General features: G+C 35.1%; 1 protein-coding gene across 3 annotated transcripts; it reads left to right on the forward strand.

The window, feature by feature from the left end:
• The first annotated feature begins 8,896 nt into the window (after window positions 1-8,896).
• On the forward strand, window positions 8,897-21,123 carry LOC132043555 (protein MRG1). Of its 3 annotated transcripts, none has more exons than XM_059434033.1 (11): window positions 8,897-9,127; window positions 10,428-10,481; window positions 10,666-10,679; window positions 11,735-11,880; window positions 12,320-12,355; window positions 16,950-16,990; window positions 17,374-17,478; window positions 18,286-18,365; window positions 19,276-19,445; window positions 19,744-19,828; window positions 20,653-21,123. In XM_059434033.1, the coding sequence occupies exons 1-11, from the start codon at window positions 8,984-8,986 to the stop codon at window positions 20,741-20,743; spliced, it is 966 nt and encodes a 321-aa protein (XP_059290016.1). In that variant the 5' UTR covers window positions 8,897-8,983; the 3' UTR covers window positions 20,744-21,123. The 3 variants fall into 3 exon arrangements, with proteins under 3 accessions (XP_059290016.1, XP_059290015.1, XP_059290017.1); XM_059434032.1 differs by having other exon boundaries at window positions 8,898-9,127; window positions 17,371-17,478; XM_059434034.1 differs by lacking the exon at window positions 10,666-10,679 and having other exon boundaries at window positions 8,965-9,127; window positions 17,371-17,478.
• Window positions 21,124-21,600: the final 477 nt, after the last annotated feature.

Raw genomic sequence — 21,600 nt, forward strand, 5'->3', positions numbered from 1 at the left:
CCCGAGATATGTAGGCAACTCGGAACCGCAGTTCGGCCGTAATCCTCGCAAAATTTTCTTCACCCGTAATTTCTTTCTTCATACCTTAGTCCTCCAAAGTCCTTCAGCCGGGACAAAATAGGCTACTAAGTCAACGTCTTTGCCCCGAAAATTCTTTCATCATTACCTGGGCAAAGAGGGACAAGCTGTTGACACCCGATTTTGTCCCACCTTTCCTCCAAAATACCCATTTTACGCTTCTAATATTTTGGCAATTTTAAAACAAAATTATTTATATTTTTTTACTATAATTATTAGCTTTTATTAATACCGGCATTTCATTATCCTGTCATTATCTTTTACAACCGTTACTACTACCATTATTATTATTATTATTATTATTATTATTATTATTATTATTATTATCATTATTATTATTTTGTTATTATTATTATTACCAGTATTATTATAAGTCGTATTTTTTATCGTTTCAAAGATTTTTTTGCAATCTTATGCACACGCATCGCATTTATCTTCGCATAATTTAATAATAGCATTTACTTACTGTTGAATTTCAAATATATTATCGCACGGCAATTTACATCATTTTATGTTCATCTAAATACTAATAAATACATATTTTATATTTGGGGATATTTTAGCACACTCAAGTATATGATTAATTTAAAATGGGTCTCTTATTTAAATTTAGAAGCCAAACAAATTTCTTCCATCATCCGCCCAATATTTTAAAATAGCAAGCCCAAATCAGTTAACCCATTATTTTCATCCATATTTAGTCCTTTAACTATTTAAAAACTTATCAAATTTGGTCTCACTATTTTTTTCAACCATAAACTCATCAGTTTATGACCTTTTTTAAAAGAAATTGACCCGAGTCTATTAACCCAACCCGATCCAGGAAAAAAGTCGATTCTCATTTTAACAAAAATGAAACCCGTTGTTTGTTTCACAAATTTTTTTCTCCTTTCGTATAGTTCGAGGACCGCACACCCCCACACTCCTTTTTCTCTCTCTTCATCATCATCGTCATCCCCACCACCGTAATAAATTTATACCTTCCCCCTCATCATATGGCCCACCTTATACCTTTCAACCCACTTATATCGATCTCTCTCCCTTCTTTCCTTCATTCTCGATTATAATCCCTACCACCCACCTTTTTCTTCGCTCTTTCTCCCGTCTCCCACCCTCTCTCCTTTTCACCCACCGCACTTCCCTTCTCTTTTCTTAAAAAATCGAATGGAAAACCCTATAAATAGGAGTTTGAATCGTTTTAAAGGACAGACCTGGAATACCAAAAATCCCCTAGAAAATATAAGTTTGCAGCAAATCGCAATATTCTCGACATTGATTTACCGTACTACATCAATTTTGTTTTTTTGTTTACCTTGGTGTTGTTGCAAATCTGAGCATCGCAAGCTCGGATTTGGTAGTGTTCGAGTGTAGATCGAAGATTCGCACCCACTTCGCTGCACCCGAAGAAGGTAATTTTCTTTTTCTTTTTTTTTTTTTATATATATTTTGCCTTCTCTACGTTCTTTAATTGGTATGTAGTTTAAAACGCACCGGTTAGTTAGATTAGTTTAGCTCGAGGATAAGCCTGTTTATATTGTTGATATTAATCCGGATTTAATCAGTTTGTGTGATGGTTTAGTTTGTTGATGTTAATTCGATTTATGCAAATACATATGATGGAGTAATGTGTGGTATAAAAGAGCATGTTATTTCTACTCTGGCCTGAGCATACTATCCTTAGAAATTTGCCTAGTCACAGTATGACTATATCATGCTAGCTAGGATAGCTTTGTTTTATATCAAAATTGTTAAATACTTATATAGCGTGTTTGAGAATTTACCAGATCTCTGCAGGATGTTGTAAAAGGCTGTTTGGTATTTGTTAGCACAAACTCATTTCAAGCATATATAAGCCAGTAGGTTATCCAATAGAGATAGTATTTCAAAATGGTGTTTGGCAGTCTTGATAATATGCATATATTTAGTTCAAATTTGTTAAGGATAATCCAGCAACTAATTCTTGCACACTGCTTGGTATGACTGTTAGTGTGCCTTAGTTTCATGATTGTATTATGCAGTGGTTTGTATCAGATGTATAAATTCGATTGGAACTGTAAAGGCTGTTTTGATTTGCAATTCTTTAGGGGTGGTTAACCAAGATTGTGACCCCCCCCCCCCCCCAATAACATGATATGTGTGACTATGTGCTGGCTTTGGCTGTTCTGCCACATTAAGTGTAGAAGGAATAAAAGATAATAGTAATTTTTTGAATTTAAGACCTGTCCCAGTTCTGAGAGGAGGTTATTGTTCTCAACCGATTAAGAGTTTTAAAAGTTCAAGTGCTTGCTTGGTCCTAGTAAGCATAAAAAGGGAGGCTACATATGCTTACTTGTTAAAATAGAAATTTGGAAAATCTAAATGCCAGGCTAGCAAATTAAGTCAGCCTTCATATATAACTAGTATGTACGACTGATAATGAAACAATAGCACAAAAAATGGCTTTAAGATTTCTTGTCCTGTTGGTCACTTAGCGTTGGTCATTGGCCCACCATTATAATATCTAGAACTGAGTGTAGCATCATGATGTCTGATTTAGTTCTCTTTAATAAATCCCTTAAACTTGTTACATCACTGATGAACCATGTCAAAATGAGGCTAATATCTTTACATTAAAACATAAAAAATGTGATACATTATATTTCTTTTGGTATAAGATGGTTATCAGTTCCTCTTTTAAGTTTAAGTCCCTTGGTTGTTATTTGAAATATCAAACTGTCATGGTGAAAGTAAAATGGGTTTTGCTATACTTACTCCATGCTATCAGGTGTTATAAATTGTTGAGATTGAAGAAAAGAATAAGAAATGTACTTGCTGGCTTCTAGTAAAAGACTACAAGATAATTCAAACTTGGAAGTCAATTTATGTCCTTATTTTGTCTAAACGAAGTTTAGTTTCTGAACTGGTTTACCTCAAGTGCCATCCCAGATGCCTTTCACCAATTGGTTCAATTGTCTAAATGGTAAAATAGTTAGCTGCTCGAACAGTCTAACTACCCATTTTTTTAGTTTTATCTCTAAAGATTAAACCCCTTTTCTCTTTCATATAAGTTACATTCAAGAGTAAATAATCCTTTTCTACAAATATATTAGGCAAATCAACTGTTTGTTATGTTAGTCTTACCAGTTGAGTAGATTGTTGCTCCCAGTCTTGAAATTAGAACTAAGTGTATTTTGGTTGAAGTATAATTTTTCTTTGAAATCTGTGTTTGTAACCTGAAATTGCATCACATTTTGGGATAAACTTGTTGCTTCCTTGTCACCTTTAATTTTGGCCTGAAGAGTTTAGATTGAACAAGACTTTTAGATGAATTTCGAAGTGTTTGGATGGGGTCTAAGCATCCTGAACTTGGCGTTAGAAGCAACTGTGTACTAGTTTGGGTTTAAATACTTAAGTTGGTGATGGAATAGTTTGATTGCATTATGCTGGCTTGTAGGCTTTGTTTAGTCAAATTGCTAAGGATGTTTGTGTAGTGTGTTTGATGATTGCCTGATCCATCTGGAACCTGTGAGTGTTTGTCTGATGTTTGGGTAGTTTGAAGTAACGTCGGACTGCTTAGATATCGAATAAATAGCTGGTCTTAATCAGTACCCAGTGATCCCATTATACGCTTTTTATAGCTATTCCTAAAATGCCATACTCTGTGTCCTGTCATCTTCAGTGAAGGTTCTAATACACTAGAAATTGATTTGAATTGAAATTTGCCTCAGTGATATTGGTGTCCTCTTAAGTGTATGAGTTCTTTGAAATAAAAAGGGGTCATTATCTTGTTGTTTGGTTTGTTGGTTTATTGCTGGTGCATTTGTTAGCTGCTGTTACACTTGATAGGATGAACTGCTGATGCATCCTTAATTAAACTTGCTGAAATTGTGGTCCTTTAACCTGATGTACTTGGGTGAATAGCAACCCACTGCACAGCTGGGTAAATTGCGTGCATTATTACGATATGAACGCTCTAATGTTGTTGAAGGTTGAAGTCATATATACTTGTGTATACCTGAAGTATGCTTAAAATATACATATCATGTATCATCCACTGATCCATTTTGAGTTTATATTTTACATGTTTTACCTTATTCGCTGAATGTATACTAATCCTTTTCCTTTCGTTTTCATGCATGATCGTCGCATACGGGTCCGAGGGACTCGTTTTCTCTCCGCATTGGCTTTTTGGGCTAAAAGCCCAGCATCACTTCTCTCTCGAGTCAGCCCCATCAGCTATATAAAATGATTTTGGGTTAAGGCCCATACAGCAGCCCAATCCGCAGCAATATATAAAGGAAACCTATTGGGCCAAAACCCAACAGCATGAATAGTTCGCAGCAGTTGGGCCTAGAAAATGGGCCAGATCCATTAAATTTTCTTCTCCTCTATCTTATTTTATTGTTGTATATGTTGACTAACCTTATCTTATTTTTCCTCAACTTAGATGAATCCTAATGAATTAGTAGTTTTAGTTTTAGCAGTGGGTAGTTAGTTTAAGGAAGACTAAAATTAATTCCATAAGTTTTCACTTTCTTCTTTTCATGTTAAAATGTTAATATTTATTTTCAGAATAACCGATTTGCAAAATGGCATGACTTTATATTTTAAGTAAAGGGAATTATATTTTATCTTTACTATCATATATATTGTAAAACGTCACTAATACGCAAATATAAACTCAAATATGTTTTACAAATAACTTTTTTCAAGTTTTGAGTTAATTACGCATATGTTTAAAGTATAGTTAATAAAAGGATGAAGAAAGCTCACGTTAGCTATTTTTATATTTTGTTTTAAATTGCAAAATCAATTAATACCTCATCATTTGAGTTGTTTCAGATATTTATTAAAATATTGCATAAACTCGCATTTTCTTTTATTTATACGCAAATTATCATATTTTGCAAATTTTATTTTAGCATTATTATACTTCCCTTTGAAGCAATAAGCAACATTTATAAGCTTTATTTTAAACAGCATTTAAAATCTTCTTTTATGCAAGTTACTATATTTTTATAGGCATTATCTTAAATTGCATCATTATTGCTCTCACCTAAAGTCTAAGCAGCTTTTATAAGTCTTATTCTAAAATAGCAGTTAAACTCATCTTTTATGCAAATTATTATTTTCTGTAAATTTTTATTTTACACGATATCAACATGTTTTCTTTTAAAATCTTAGCAATATCTCTTAACCGTTTTCTTAAAATGCAAACACTGCATTCGCATCTTTAGCCTTAATTAATTAACCTAAGTTTGGCCGGATAACCGTAAGATAACGGATTCTAAAGGATGCCTAACCCCTTCCCTTTAGGATAATATAGAACCCTTACCTAGAATCACACTGGTTAAGCAGACTATTAACGGAGGTTTAGTTAGGCTTTACCTTAGTTAATAAAATAGGTGCCCTAATTCACCTTAAAATCAATTAGGTGGCGACTCCTTAAAATAAGCAAATAGGAATCTCCAATATGTTGTACTCTAATTTAACCCGGTTAAAATGGGGTATAACACTAGTCTCTATGAACGTGTCTCGCACGATATCCTCTACCAATCATAACAAATTTTAGGTAATATTATTTGAAATTACATACTATTATTTGTTTTATGAGGTACAAAAATATTATTTGATCGTATCCACTTAATACATTTCATTAAAATATTGTTTTTGGTATAAATCCTTTATGCTTTTACCTATGTGGAAAAATATGTTAAAACTAAAATAATCCAACATTAGGAATTGGGTTAGTGACCACGTAATGTATTTATTTTCATTGCATACTGAAAATCATTACTAAGAAAAATTAAAAGAATATGAATAACTACAATTTTAAGAAAGAAAGATATAATTCTAGACCTGGTTATAAATGCAAGAAGAGAAAAGACATCATTTCCCCCTGGAACTTGGCGATAAAAACTTTAGTAACTAAACTTAACTGGTAATTATTTACCCCCTAAAACAACTTAAGCCGATAATTATTTACCCCGCCAGCGGACGGACCCGCCCGGTGTATTACACTCGCGCCACGTCATTGCCACATCATTAGGTAATTGCCACGTCATTGCCACGTCAAAAATTACCAACTCTTTTTTTTATTTTCTTTTATTATTTTTTCTCTTTCTTCTACTTTCTCCTCATTCTCACCAACACCGCCGCCCCCGCCACCAACACCGCCGCCGCCCCACCTTCTTCCGCCCTCCAATAAAGCTGCATTGTGATTTCTTCATTATTGAAGAAAACCACCACCACGCCAACCCCCAACCAAACAACCAAACCACCTTCTTCCGCCCCTCCACCCCCAATTCAAGCATTGTGATTTCTTCATTATTGAAGAAATTGCAATGTATATCATCTTCATTATTGAAGAAATATATCATCTTCATTATTGAAGAAATTGCAATGTATATCATCTAAGAGAAAATAGGAGAGAGAAACGGACGAGAAAGCAAAAAAATATATCATCTTCTTCATTTTTGTACTGACCTATAACCACACGACCACCGCATAACCACCACCCCACTTGACATTCCATTGACTCGTACTTATCCCTCACAGTTTAGCATTTTATTCTTCTATTGGAGCAGTGTAGCTGTTCATGAGAGGGATCTCTATCTATTCAATTCCAAATCCACCGGTTTGAATAACAAAATTGTCATTGTTATTGTTAACACAAATAACAATAAGCATCCATCGCCCCCATAACTGTAACGGTGGGTGCATTCAACAAATTGTGATAATATTTTCTTTGGAAGACAAGAATTGTAATTTCAGACAGCCAAGATTGTTCCTTGAATTGTAATAAGAAATTAAAGTAACTAGATTTCCGAGCTTAATAACAAAACCCAGAACAACACTAGAGAGAGAAACCAACACAGCAACAAAGCAAATGTCAATTTTATGCAAATGTCAACTTTATGCATTTGAATGACTGTTTCACTATTGTGAGAAGTTTGTTAACTCAACAAATTTAATCTCTTTATTTGTGTCAAATCAAACCCATAAATTAAATCTATATACAAAGAAACAAAGAAGAAGAAAAATAGTGGGAATTGTTGAATAGAACGCAGAAAGAGAAGGGAAAAGAATAAGAAAGAAAAGGAAAAAGTTAATTTAAAATAGAAAATAAAATATTAAGAAAATCTAGTATATCATCAATTAGAAGTACTGCAAACTTGGGGTGTTTTATTTTTTTCTCCCACGCGCTACAAAAGATTAGTTAGTATGTTATGACATTGTCCCGTGAAGAGGGTGAAATAATTATCAGTTAAGTGTGTTTAGGGGGGTAAATAATTCATGGTTAAGTTTAGTTCTTGAAGTGACTATCGTTGAAATGATGTTTTTCTATTTCTCATGCAAGAAACATACCGTCGTAATAGCGTCTTCTTGCGGAGCGATGGTGTTAACTTTTGTCATTCTGACCATAGTATTCCTATTCTGCATTCTGCAACAAAATCAATAAAATAAAATAGACACGTTACCTATGAGAATTAATTAAGTAAAACATATGTTTCCTCAATGAGGAGTAAATCCTATTGACATCACAAGAGAAATCATCTACCCTGGGTTATGTGCTTCCTTTCGTAAACCCATTTTTCGATTAATATACTGTATGCATGGCAAAGTTTTTAGTATTAATTAGCCACTAAAATGTCTGGTAATATTTTTGCATAATATCAGTTATGTGCTTGCCTTGTGAATTTTGAAAGAATCAATTTTTGGTTAAAGGGTGTAGAAGTTGGTATATAAGTTTAGGACCTGATCAATGAGTAGGATATAATATCTCAAATAACCGAAAAGTTAGAACTAAATTAGGATTTGAAGTACTCCGTGATTTGCACTACAAAAGTTGTAAATATACAAGTTTATCCAACATATAACTATCGTTGAAGTATCCGTACACGTGGCTAGTGACTCTCTTGCTCAAGGAATGAAAATATTGGATACTAATATTTAGAGGAAATACAATAACCAGACTAATAAATCAAAATTCAAGTTTTTGAGAGAGAATTCTTGTGATTAAGGAAATTATGATGCTCGTAGAAAAATAAACCAATAATACCTAAAACATGAGTACCTTCAAGTAAAGAATTGTTGCAAAATCTTTCTAATTACTCTTAGGTTCTTCATTACAGAATATGATGTTATGTATATTTCTTTCATGCTCTTGGAGCTTAAAAACTGAACCACAAAAATCACAATTGTGATAGCAGGTGCATATATGTAGCTTGTTCAAAGCAAATATCTTCCACAAATAAAAATATGATCCCGTTTGAGGTGTTCCTTTCCTTATAGAATTAGTATAGCCACTTTAAAACTTCACCATGAGTAAGAGACTAATTCTAAAATAGCTACGAGGTTGGAAGTTGATTAAACTTACAAGTTCACGAATTCACATTAGAAATGATTTAATATTACAATTTTATCTAGCATAAAATTATTTTATTAAGATATGATTTATTTTTAAAGGGTCTAAAAATCGTTCAATGTCTGAAAGATATTTTGGTCAACCAACATTTATATTTATGCTTTTAAAATAATATAGATAGATAGATAGATTATCCGAAGCCTATAAAGGAAGATAATTTATAGTTACTACACTACTACTTCCTCTGATCTATTTTATTTGTCATTTTTTTATGCGCTCCTTAAAAAAATATTAACAAAAAGGGTAATTTAATTAAATTATCTTTATTTATTGTTTGATCTCAATTTTAATATTATTTTATTTTCACCACATTAGCTTCTCTCCACGTCGATTAAGGGTAAAGATAAAAGCTACTCCTACTAGTGAATTATATGTTTGATTATGTGAAATTACAAGAACCTTAAAGAGTCACGCGCACAAGCATACAAATCGAGTCGTCCCTAATTTTGAAAGGCGATAAAGAAGTGGGAAATAAATCGGTCGGGCGGAGGAGGAGAAATGGTTAGTTCCACCAAAGAGAAAAACGTGTCTTCATCTTGTAGCGGCAAGAGCGAAAACTCGTCGGGTGACTCAAAACCTAGTCTCTACTTTGAAGCCGAAAAGGTTCTCGCTTATCATGGCCCTCGCATCTACGAAGCCAAGGCACGTTTCTTCTTTTAATTTTACACACAAATTCAACGATTATGCCTTTTATCTCACGTATCTTCTTTCGGATTTGCTGTGTTTATCCAAGTTGAATGAAACAAAAACCGTAGGTTGTTTCATGTCTACCAAGCAAATGCACGTTTATTAACTTGTTTTTTTTTTCTTCTTTTACACTGAAATCGCTAATTTAGTTTAGAAACGCTGTAATTAGTAGCCCGATTTGACGGTTATGCCTTTTATTGGCACGTATGTTTTTTGGTTTATCGAAATTGTCGGTAACAAAAAACGTAGGGTGTTTCGTTTCTTCTCTGATTTTATGTTTGATAATTGATTGAGATTTTACTACAGCAACAACAACATACCCAGTGTAATCACACTTGTGGGGTCTGGGGAGGGTAGGATGTACGCAAATCCTACCCCTACCTTGAGGAGGTTGAGAGGCGGTTTCCAAAAGACTCTTTGCTCAAGTAAAGCATTTCAAAGCAGGATTGAGAAGGAAAATACACTAGTGAAGCATTTATATATCCATATTTACACACACACACACACACAGTGATTCTGTAATTTTTCTTAATCCATGCAACTTTGGGTGATCTGAGTATAGGAACTGGAACTGAATTTTGGAAAATATACTTCAGCTTTTGACCTATTCCAGTTAGCCGACCTTCCCTGCTAATCATGTTTAAATGTAAGGAGAATGCAACTCTAGACAAGATATGGTTCTTATGCAGTGGATTGCTACTTCATCTCTTATAGTTATGTGGACTAAACGCACATCACAGGTTCGAACCCTACGCAGACAAAGCCCTGGTATTTAAGTGAAGGGTAGAGGGGCAAGCCGATTATGTACTGAGTTTCGAACTGTACACCACTAGCCATCGGAAATTTCTCAGTTATAAAAAAGGTTATTGAAATTGCATATTAGTGAATATTTAATTTGATTTGTTGGGATTAGTTTTGTCTTCGTTGTATATTGGATCATTGAATTACAAACTTTACAAATGTTGTTGGTAAGTTTTGTATTTTCACTAAAGCTCGCACTTTACTTTGAGAATGCGTGCACTTTGCTTCTTGCTTAAACCTCTCAAACTTGGTTACGCTTTTGACTTTTGAAACTACTATTTGTGTATAAGTTACATTTATTACAAGAGAAAGTTCCATCTTCTCTACATGGAAAATAATCATGATGACACAATGCTTGTCTTCTACTATTTTTAGCAACCCGTTTAAATTATGTTACTTAATGCTTGCTACAAGTTTTTTGCGCCAATGTGATCCTTGCTTTTCTACTGTGAAGGTCCAAAGAGCAGAGCTACGAAAGAACGAATGGAGATACTTTGTTCATTACCTTGTAAGTTTAATTTTCATCTTCTTTCACCTTATGATTTATTTATGACAAATAGATTTGGACTTTCTTTAGTTAAAAGATGTGAAAAAACTTGTAGTGTAGCCTTACATTTTTAGCTTGTTTAAATTCCTTCAATATTCTTAATGATATTGAGAAATAATACTCCTTTATTTATTTTACATTGCAGGGCTGGAACAAAAAGTAAGTTTATGAAGTTCTTGTAGAAAGTTTTGAATTCAAGAGTATCAATTAAATAGAAATTCACATCAGGATTGAAAGGTTGACCAAGTGTGATTTTGTTCGTTGAATATACTGCCTTAATGTTTTTTGGTTGAATGTCCTGCTCCAAAGGAGCTAGGTCTTGCGCAAGAGACCTGAATATAATTTGATGCTAACTTTTTGATTATGGTGCTTATCTTACAAATCAAATGTAAAATGATGTGCTGCTCTGGATGTAAAGTGCAATTGTGATTGCATGATTTTGATTTGCAAAGCATCAGGTAGCACAATGAATTTGGTCTTTGTCTGTTAATAGTGAAGTTCTATATCTATCATTTCAACTAAATGCTCCTTTTTTTTCAAATTGCATGTTTTATCTTTCCTTTTTAATCTGTTGGATAGAATGTCCATTTTCCGTAAATGGGAATTACTCAAAGATTTAATACTTTGCATGGGATCTACCTTTACTCTTATCCATAAGCACTTTCTCTATGTTATTCTACCAAACGTTTGCTCAATATTTATAATTATCCTATCTCCGCATATAAATTCAAACCATGATTTTCAAATAGAAATGGACGGATAATAAGTTTTCTCAACTTTTTTTGTCATGTAGCAAGGATTTATGGAATAAACATTCACAATTTCATTGTACTCCCTCTATCCTATCTTATTTTACACTTTTGATAGTTAAGCTCTTTGGACTACGAGTTTTTCAAATATTTTTTAATTAAAAAAATTCATTTACAGTAGTTAATGTTTCTAACTGCTTAAATTTCTTCCAAAAACTAAGCAATTGATGGCTAAATTTGTACACCGAAATTAGATTCTGTGAACTTGATACTCCAGACCCAGAATTCTTTTTGGCCACAGGAATAAAAGCTATATTACATAGCTGTGTATGTCAGGTTCTGCATCAAAATGTGGAGCTAGTTATTTGTTTAATTGACACTGAATTTTGGAGGTTGTTAGTTGAATATTTGTTAATTGTTGGTGTATTCTGCAAAACTAATTACTGAAACAATGTCTTGCAACAGTTGGGACGAATGGGTAGGCGCTGACCGCTTGATGAAGCTCACGGAAGACAACGTCTTGAAGCAGCAGGCCCTGGACAAGAAGCAGGGCATGGAAAAAAGTACTAAATCTGGACGTTCAGCGCAGGCAAAACCAAAAAGCTCAGCTGGTGCGTTTTTGCTAGGTCTATGTTAGAATGTAGACTGTATAGGACCATTTTTGGTAGACTGTATAGGACCATTTTAGAAGTCAAACTCTATTTGGAGAATTAGCTGATTGGAAAGCAATAATTGGTAGAACTAAATTCCAAAAGATTTGTTTCTTAAAGATGTTTGTTATGTGCCTCAGTAAAAGTATGGAAATGCCACCAAAGTTAAGGTTGTAGATCATATATAACTTAAGAAAAATGCATGAACTCTTTTTGTTGTTCTAACTTATGTTTTCAATTTCAAAATTTCTCTTGGCTTATCTAATAGTGAACATTAATTCCAAACCAATTGCCTTCTGGTTATGTGTATCGTCTGAAGGAAGGGATCACGTAACTGAGTGGAGGGTTAGGTCTTGGGATTGAATGTCATTGTTGTTTCTGACTTACTTTTCATTTGCAGATGTTAAACTGGATAAAGAAGACACTAAGAGCAATGGTATGGTATCTTATGATTTTGATCCTTATTCTTTTCTTTGACGTTTTAGTGATTTGCTTTGAGTTAATTTATGCTGGATTGTAATAATAAGGTCAAAAGGTAAGCATGCCCACTGTCCTCCACATAAGTAAAGCAGGTTGGTCTGAAGATGTAACATCCATTATTTCTTGGATAAGGAATTTTTTTCTGATTTTCAGACACTCCCTTTTTACTTGTGTTTTTAAGGCAAGTTCGTAGATGCATCTTCATTTTCTGGAAAATCTACCTCCAAACCCCTTCGTGGTTCTCCTTCCTGCCTTTCTTCTTCTTCTTCTTCTTCTTCTTCTTTCCCCACCCTTGGATCTTTTGCAGCGTAGAAAGGAAGCATCGAGCTTTTAAAAGTTTATTGGTCCTGAGTTCTATCAGAGCCTTGTAGAACTAAAATGTAGTTAAAGACTATGTTGCTCGGACTCGGGTGCGGGTACCTAATACGGGTGCGGATCTAGAGGTCGGATTCTTCATCACATAAATTTCAAGATTCGGGGGTATGGATTCACCGCAGATACGGGGTCTGGGATATGGCCAATAAATGTATGCCGAAACATATATATATATATATATATATATATATATATATATATATATATATATCGATTAATTAAAGTTATTGAACTAAAACTAACAAAAATTTGATTCCTGATAAACACCTAATATTTAATTCATAAGATATCTCGCGTAATGTTAAAACACCCAGTGTAATCCCACAAAGTGGGGTCTGGAAAGGGTAAGATGTACGCAGACCTTACCCCTACCTTTGTGGGCTGGGGAGGCTGTTTCCATTACGCTTAGCTCGAAAGAAAAGAAAGAATTTGAAGCAAGGTAGCAAGTAAGATTATGACAGCACAATAACAAGATACAAGGCAAATGAGACAACAAATAATACTATACTTTGAAGAAAAGAAACTACGCTGTTACTAGCTAGATACTTCTAATAGGGAGAACCCTTGATTATGCACTAACCTTCTAGCCTAATCCTCGACCTCTACACCTTTCTATCGAGGGTCATGTCCTCAGTGAGTTGAGGCTGTGCCATATCCTGTCTAATCACCTCCCCTAGTTCTTTTTCAGCCTATCTCTACCCTTCCTAACTCCTGTTATAGCCAACCTCTCACACCTTCTTACCAGTGCATCCACGCACTTCCTCTTCACATGTCCAAACCATCTCAGTCTCGCTTCCCTTATCTTCTCCGCCATGGGAGCCACTTCCACCTTGCCCCGTATAACGTCATCCCTTATCATATCTTTCCTAGTATGCCCACACATCCATCTAAGCACTTCCACCTTGCCGTCTATAACTTCATTCATCTTCTAAATGTGGGCGTTCTTGACTGGCCAGCATTTTGCCCCACACAACAATGTCGGTCGAACAACCACTATATGGAATTTACCTTTAAGCCTCGGCGACACTTTCTCATCGCACAGTACCCCCAGATGCGAGCCTCCATTTCACCCACCCTGCCCCAATACGATGTGCGACATCCTCATCAATCTCCCCGTCTCCTTAAATTATGGACCCAAAATTCCACCTCCGCCTTATGTGCCACGTCACTGAACTTGCACTCCAGGTACTCTGTTTTTATTCTGCTTAACCTAAAACCTTTATATAATGTATGTATATTGACAGAATAGGGGGCTTGGTAAATTTGCTCTTCTATTGTTGTAAAACATCATTATTTGTCCTCATCTTTGAAAACCATCTTTGATATAGATGTGTGTGATACTATATGTCTTCTTTTCTCAAACCGTGTAGGCTTATTTCTAAACGCGGTGTGTTTTCGTTTTTGGTGTTGCTATGCGTTTTTTTTTTTTTTTTAAAAGTAGGATAGATATATAAAAAGAATTTACCCAAAAATTAAACCAAATACCCAATCAATCTATACTTCTCGATCATAGATCTAGTCAAATCATCCAAAGTAAGTTGTCCAAGTCTGCTTTGGATTCCATACCCACACCCACGCCCATGTCCGGTCGACACGGAGGTGACAGGGATTTTGAAGAGTGCGCGCAACATAGGTTAAAGATATATTGCCATATAACAAAATCTTTTGGAAAAAAAAAAAATGCTCGTCCATATGGGAAAGAAACTGAATATAAAGCATTATCTAAAGAAAAATGGGAAATAATCGAATGCTTTTGTTTTGAACTTAGACAAGCAAGGAAATCCCAGATTTACGTGGGAGGAATAATTGCTTTCCTTTTCTCTAATTATTCCAATTTCGACTGAGTTGGTACTTTGATAATGGGACATGGTCGCCTTAAAGCTCTCTCAGGTATCGTAACCATTCAATGTTGTGGGTGGGTCTGATTTGCGGTTTCTTTCAATCAAATTTACAATCTAAGTATTTGGAGCGTGAATTTATTGGAAATTAGGACTTAATATATAAAATTAGCATTCAAAGGGGTGTACTGACGAATCAGGTATCCTAGACGTCAGCCCTAATTTCTTTATAACAATTATCATTGCTTGTTCCTCTTTTTTTTTTTATTTTTTTTATTTTTTTAACTTTCTTTTATAGTTTTAAAATTAATGTTTTAGACAGTAGTCTTCCTGCATATACTGGAAATCTTATCCCAAACCTAGAGCCCGTTTGGATTGGCTTATAAGTTGCTTATAAGCTGTTTTCAGCTTTTTTGAGTGTTTGGCTGGCCAGTTTAAAGTCATTTTGTGCTTAAAATAAGCTCAAAAAAATAATTGAGCCCATTTGACTTAGCTTATCTAAAGCAGCTTATAAGCTGAAAACAGCTTATAAGCCAAAAAAAATAAGTTAGACTACCCCAACTTATTTTTTTAGCTTATAAGCTGCAAACAGCTTATAGGCATAAGCCCATCCAAACAGGCTCCTAGTTATGATGTATTTTTTTGACCTAAGTAATATACTTTATTGATGATCTTCTGATGCATTATACATTTAGGGAATGCATATTTTTCTCACGAAAGATTAATCTCATGTTTAAGCCGCCTAGATCAAATGTTTGATACAAGTATAAGAAACCAGTGTTATCTAGTACGAGTAGTATTTCAATTTGTCTGGCAAATCAATTAGAACACTCTGGTAATTACATTTATGAGGATATCAAATGAAGCATGTCTGATGGATGCCATGATAAGACACAGTTTCAGTTTGGATCATGTGACTGGGAAGACGTGATGCTTGTACTAGGATGTTAAGGAAAGGAAGAAAAATAAGAAAAGGAGGAAAATCAAAAGGATTGCCAAGAAGCAAGATGTGATTGCGGGGAAGTAATGATTGGCTTTGGTTATCACAAAGGCCTTACCTTAAATCTTCAATAGTTGACTTGTCTTTGAGTGTACTCAGGGAAAGTGGAGACTCATCTTTCTGTTTGTAATTTGTAAATTAATCGGGGTTCATAAAACACACAGATAGGGAAGAAAAGTGGCCATTACTAGAATCTCTCGCCTTCGCTTTCTGCTTTTGATAGACTTGCTCGCACATATTTCTTTGTTCTACCATTGAGAAGGGAGAGCTCACCCTCCAAAGTTCTGAAATGAATAGGAATAGTTAATTTTGTAGTCAGTGCTAGGGATTTTATTGTGGCATGGCAAGCTTCTTTCTTTTAATGTGGTCTAAGAAATGTAGATTATGATTGCTATTGACTTCTATGATTGCTAGCACGTACTCATTAAACAACAAACAACAACATACCCAGTGTGTTCCCACAAGTGGAGTCTGGGGAGGGTGGGGGTGTACGCAGACCTTACCTCTACCTTCGAGGGGTAAAAAGGCTGTTTCCGATAGACCCTCGGCTCAAGAAAGCATTTTTCAAAAATAAGTTTGAAAATACAAGAGTAAAAAAAGCTATGATGAAAATAGTGAAGAAATAACAAGTATTGACAGCACAAATGATAAAGATACTAAAGTAAAAGAACCAATAGTAGTAATAAAATGGAAGGGGTAAGCTAATGGTAAGAGTATTTCTAATAATAATGGTAAGGAAAAGAGGGAGCAGAAAGTCTGCTCTAAACTAGCATGTACTCATTATCTAGTATAAACTTTGGTATTAAAGGTCTAATTGAGGTGAAAACTTTTGGATATTTAACTGATGGGAGCTGTATAGTGGCGGTACATAAACATTAGTGTAACTCGGTCACAGTGTCCGGTTCCATTCAAATTGTTATCCTCTGATGACAACTTATAGAAAAGATTTTGGGTTATTAGATCTAGTTCAATGTTATGAGTATTTGATGACTGTGAGTCCCCCTCAAAATTCTCACTGTTGTGGGTATCATCCTTGTGGAGTGGATATGATCGTTAGGAATACGTTCAAGATGGGAAGGTAAAATTCATATAACTGACACTATTCTCCTTAACTTTCCTATTGGCATTTCTCTCCTATGGACACTGTAGAATATTGTAGATGAAATAGCCTTGAGTTGGTCAAGGTGACATCTTTGTTCTAGTCATATCATGCTACGCTGGAATACACCTAGTTTATCTTAGAACCAAATTAGACAGATATAGTCTGTCAAGTCTTTTAGTTTCTTCTAGTGATCTGCTTATAAGATATTTATCTCTAAATTGAACTTTTGTTGCAGTTCCAAAAGGGAAAAAGCGCAAAGCTGACTCAGGCACTGAGGTTTGCTTAATTCTGGACTCTATGACACAATGCTTTTTTTTTTCTCCTTATCGTTATCGTTGACACTTATCTTGTGGAGAGAGGCCCAACATTGCTTCCATATAATATTGTTGGTCTAAATCGAAATGTAGAGTATTTACTTATCGCATAATACTCATTTATTTAGTCATCGTAAGCTGTGTGATTTAGGCACTGCTATCCCGTACCTCTCTCATCGCTCTTCTTTTGCCTGTGAAGATAATTTTATTAAAAACTTTCTCATCCATTATTTTCCATCTTGGGGAGGTTTCTTCTTGTCGATTATGTGCTGGATTAGCTTTTAGATAATCATAGTTTAGTGCTTGAAGATATTGATTCGTAATTTGGTCATTTGATGGCAGAAGGGCAATGTATCTGCAGAGAAAGTTGTGAAGATTCAGATTCAGATTCCATCTACTTTGAAGAAGCAACTGGTTGATGATTGGGAGTTCATCACGCAGCAGAATAAGGTAAATGTATGTAGATGATGACTAGGTTTATCCGTCTTATTTTCTGTTGATAAGCTTATTAACAGTTGAAGACACAAGTGACAACACCAACTACGCTTCAGTCCCAAATAAGTGACAATGAGAAGTATTCATTGAGAAGTTCTCTGTTGATCAATAGGCTGTTTGTTTCTGCAGCTGACGGAAAACTCGTTTGCAAAAAAACTTGCACGAGACCTCTATTGCAACTGGAACTACTCAGGGCACAAAAAAAACTTGGATTGCTCTGTTTTGAGTTCTAGTGTTTCGTGGGGATGGACTCCTATGATTTTTGCCTTTTTATCAAGTAATATAGCTCCAATCATACTATTAAGGTTGATTAGCGGGAGCCGTGCTCCAACAAGACCCAAGTCTCCAACAAGACCTGAGTCTAGTATTGTACACATTGTGGATGCTATTAAAGTATTTTCTTGTGTTAGCTGTGTTGGAGCATAGGTGAGAGCCATGGAAAATGGGGAGCCCATAATAGAGCAATCAACTAGAAGTAGAATTGCTGTCTCATCTTAACTTGAAACCCAAAAATAAAAATAAAGGCACAGACAAATAGATATGGCGATGCCTTTGATTTTGAGATCTTTGCCGATTGACTAGACTGAGTTCCTCCCTGCTAATCTGAACCGGATTCGTTGGGATTAGAATACTGGATAATATGACACTGATCTGTCCACCTACAGATCTGTATTCTTCATTTTATTCTGACTATGTTAGTTCTTAATGTTGGTTGCTATACAACATTGCCAGTGATGAAGTCTGATGTGTTCTTCTTAACAGCTGGTGAAGCTCCCACGATCTCCCACTGTGGATGATATATTGACTAAGTACCTTGAATACCGATCCAAAAAGGACGGGATGTAAGTGCTCTGCCCTTTTCTTTTCATGTAAGGGTGAATTTATTGCTGAGGTTATGCATCTTTGTTTCATTCTTCCATCCCTGCCATTCTTCTATGGGGGATCCTGGCGTCATGTAATCTGCATGGTCAATGTTGGAATATATTGGTTCTTTCAAAATCTTTTTTTTTTTTTTTTTTTTTTTATTTTTTTTTTTTTTATGATTATGGTGTTTGGGCCAGCTTGCGCGCACCTTGACGAACTCTACCGACACCTGCTACCTTCTACCGACACAAATATCGGGTAACTCTTTCCACCAAGGCTTGGGCAGATGAGAAGAAATCACCTAGTGTTCTTTTGTCTCCACTTGATTTGAATCTAAGACCTCATGGTTCTTTTCCACTTCATTGATCACTAGTCCACATCCTTCGGTTATTGGTTCTTTCAAAACTCAACTTTTAACTCTGTAAAATAAGCTCATGCATGCTTAAGGACCTATAGTCTAGTCTATTAGACTGTCGATTCACTAAATTATGCTTACTAGATGTCAAATTAGTAGTTGATTTATTGCTAAATGTTGAGGATATTCCAACTTAGAAAGTAAATTACATATGAACTGCTTCTTATGAGATTCATACTCACAACCAGTTAGCTTCAACTCCTATCTGTCTGCATTAAGTCATTGGTGATTACTCCAGTTTCAGAATAGACGTAATTTCCCTTCTTGTTGACTACTATTTGCAAAAGTATATAATATCAAAGACCAACACTATTTGCAGATGTATATCATCTCTGCTGGTCACAAGTACCTTTGAATGAGCAGTGGATGCAAACACAATGTATTTAGTATGTCATAAAAATGACTTTAGAGGTGTAGTTCATTTAATAAAAATGTCTTCCAATACCTGTCTTCCAAATGTTTTATCCGCGCAGGATGACTGATTCAGTTGGGGAGATACTGAATGGAATTCGATGCTATTTTGACAAAGCACTGCCTGTTATTTTATTGTACAAGAAGGAGCGCCAACAGTATCATGAAGCAGTTCCAGATAAAGTCTCTCCATCTAGTGTATATGGCGCTGAACATCTCTTGCGTCTTTTTGGTATGAAGAAGTACTAAATGTTCATGTTGTTTGAATTAACCCCAAGATAAGATTAGAGAATATGAACCTTAGAAAATATCATGCTGCATAGGATTAAGCATAATATCCATCATTTGTTTGTTTGCACACTTGTATATCTTTACTTAGGCAAAAGATTCTCTTTACAAGACTGTGAAGCATCCTCTAGGTCTCAATTCACCCAAATATGTTCAGCAATGTTTTACATGTATTTACGTGAATTTGAAATATATATCATGCCAATACAAGTCTTACCTTAAATTGTTTGCTGATGTTGCAGTGAAATTGCCTGAGGTACTTGCATATGTAAAAATTGAAGACGAGACATTGGTTTGCTTGCAGCAGAAATTGCTAGACTTTCTCAAGTATATGCTCTTTTCCTCTACTTCTGGACTAATGGTTTTATTATTATTTTTGTTATATGTTTCGGAAATTTGTTATGATTGAATTGCTGCCTAGTAAACAGCCCACAAGCTGAAGTGGTCACTACGGGGGCTGTTTAAGGAGGGTCTAATTAGATAATTGCTGCATTGGCCTTACCTAGTCCTTTTTGACTATTGGTCTAATCACATTTATTCTCTTCTAGAAAGCACCAGAAGGTTCGCTACCTTACGATGGATTCCCTATTTTAACTTCCCTGACAATTTTCAAGAAAGACATCTTAAGCATTGAGAATATTTAATAATATTCTTCTTCTTTAACTTCTGAATATTAGGCTAGCACGGCAATTCACTGCAACTTTTAACCACTGTGGTGACGTGCCTGAAAAAGTTGCATAAGATTTAAATGAACAGAAGAAGGGTGTGTTAGTTTATCTTATTTTAAAGGGCAGTCCGGTACACAAAGAATCCTGTGTTCACGCAGAGCCCAGGAAAGAGCCGCCCCCCAATGGGGTGTTTTAGTTAACCTTACCGAAAAGAGAGAGGGGGGGGGGGGATTTCATTTTACCGTACCTTATTAAAAGAAAAAAATAAAAGAGAAGGGCGTTTTAGTATTGTAACTGATGAAAAGTGAAAAGGAATATGAGATATTCATATGGCTTCTGCCTTCTGTAAGTTACAGAATTCCATTGTAATTTTTTTTCTGGCAGAAATCCGGGGCTTTCAGGATGAGTTGGACTCAGGAACACTTATTATGTTGATGTATTATTTTGTGAATGAGCCTTTACTTTGTGCGTGCGTGGTTGCAGGTTTTTGCAGAAAAACCAGGGTACGTTCTTCCTGTCTGCTTATGATGGTCCTAAAGCCTCTATAGGAAGCTGTAAGGACAAAGAGAGTTGATCAGTCTACCAATTTAGCCATTGCCAGAATGAGTCGCATCAGAAGCATTGATAGTATTTCTTGAACATAATGCTTACAGGCGATGGCCGGCAATTATAGGCAAACTGTTTGTTGTTGTGTGTGGTGGTCTGTAACAGTAGAACCATTCATTTTCAACTTATATAATAGCCAGGTGATAACTTGAGAGTCCTCCTTGTAACTATAGTTTATTGGTTGTTAAATTGTATGCACCTGTAGAGTTGAGTGCCAGAAAAACTGTAGATGATCGCTTGTAGTTCGGTTACAATTTGTAGTAGCCAATGTACCATTTAGCTTTACCATAGCGTAGGTACAGGAAGTGTTTTATTGTTATTTATATTGGAGTTTTAACTTGACATTAATTACTTCTTGTTATACTCTTGAAGTGCTGTTAGATCCCTTTTGCTATTATGTAGAGCTGTTCTTAAATTATTCAAATCAATACTTAATAAGCAGTTACGTGATGTTCCATTTGTTGTGTGGGGATTCATGTCATTATCCTCTTTTCACTAACCTTGAAAGGCGGAACTCGTTTAGAAAAGATTTAGTTATTTCTTTATAAGCACATTGCATAAATACCCGAGAATTTGGTTGGTAGTCCTAATAAAATAATTAATTCGATGAATTTGGACCCACTTATTTCTCTTTCATGATCTCTCCCGTTTACACTTTTCAGTACTTGTACTTTTTACTTCATTTCCTTCCCTTTTTCTCCACATCAAATAGTCTAGTTGTTATTCGACCTTCAATTTGTGCTGCAAAATCCCATACTCAGTATTTATATCCGACACTTGATAGGAATTAAAAGGTATTTTTAAGATATGAGTAGATTTTACTGT

The sequence above is a fragment of the Lycium ferocissimum genome, unplaced genomic scaffold (assembly GCF_029784015.1).
Source record: "Lycium ferocissimum isolate CSIRO_LF1 unplaced genomic scaffold, AGI_CSIRO_Lferr_CH_V1 ctg258, whole genome shotgun sequence".
NCBI classification, from domain to species: domain Eukaryota; kingdom Viridiplantae; phylum Streptophyta; class Magnoliopsida; order Solanales; family Solanaceae; genus Lycium; species Lycium ferocissimum.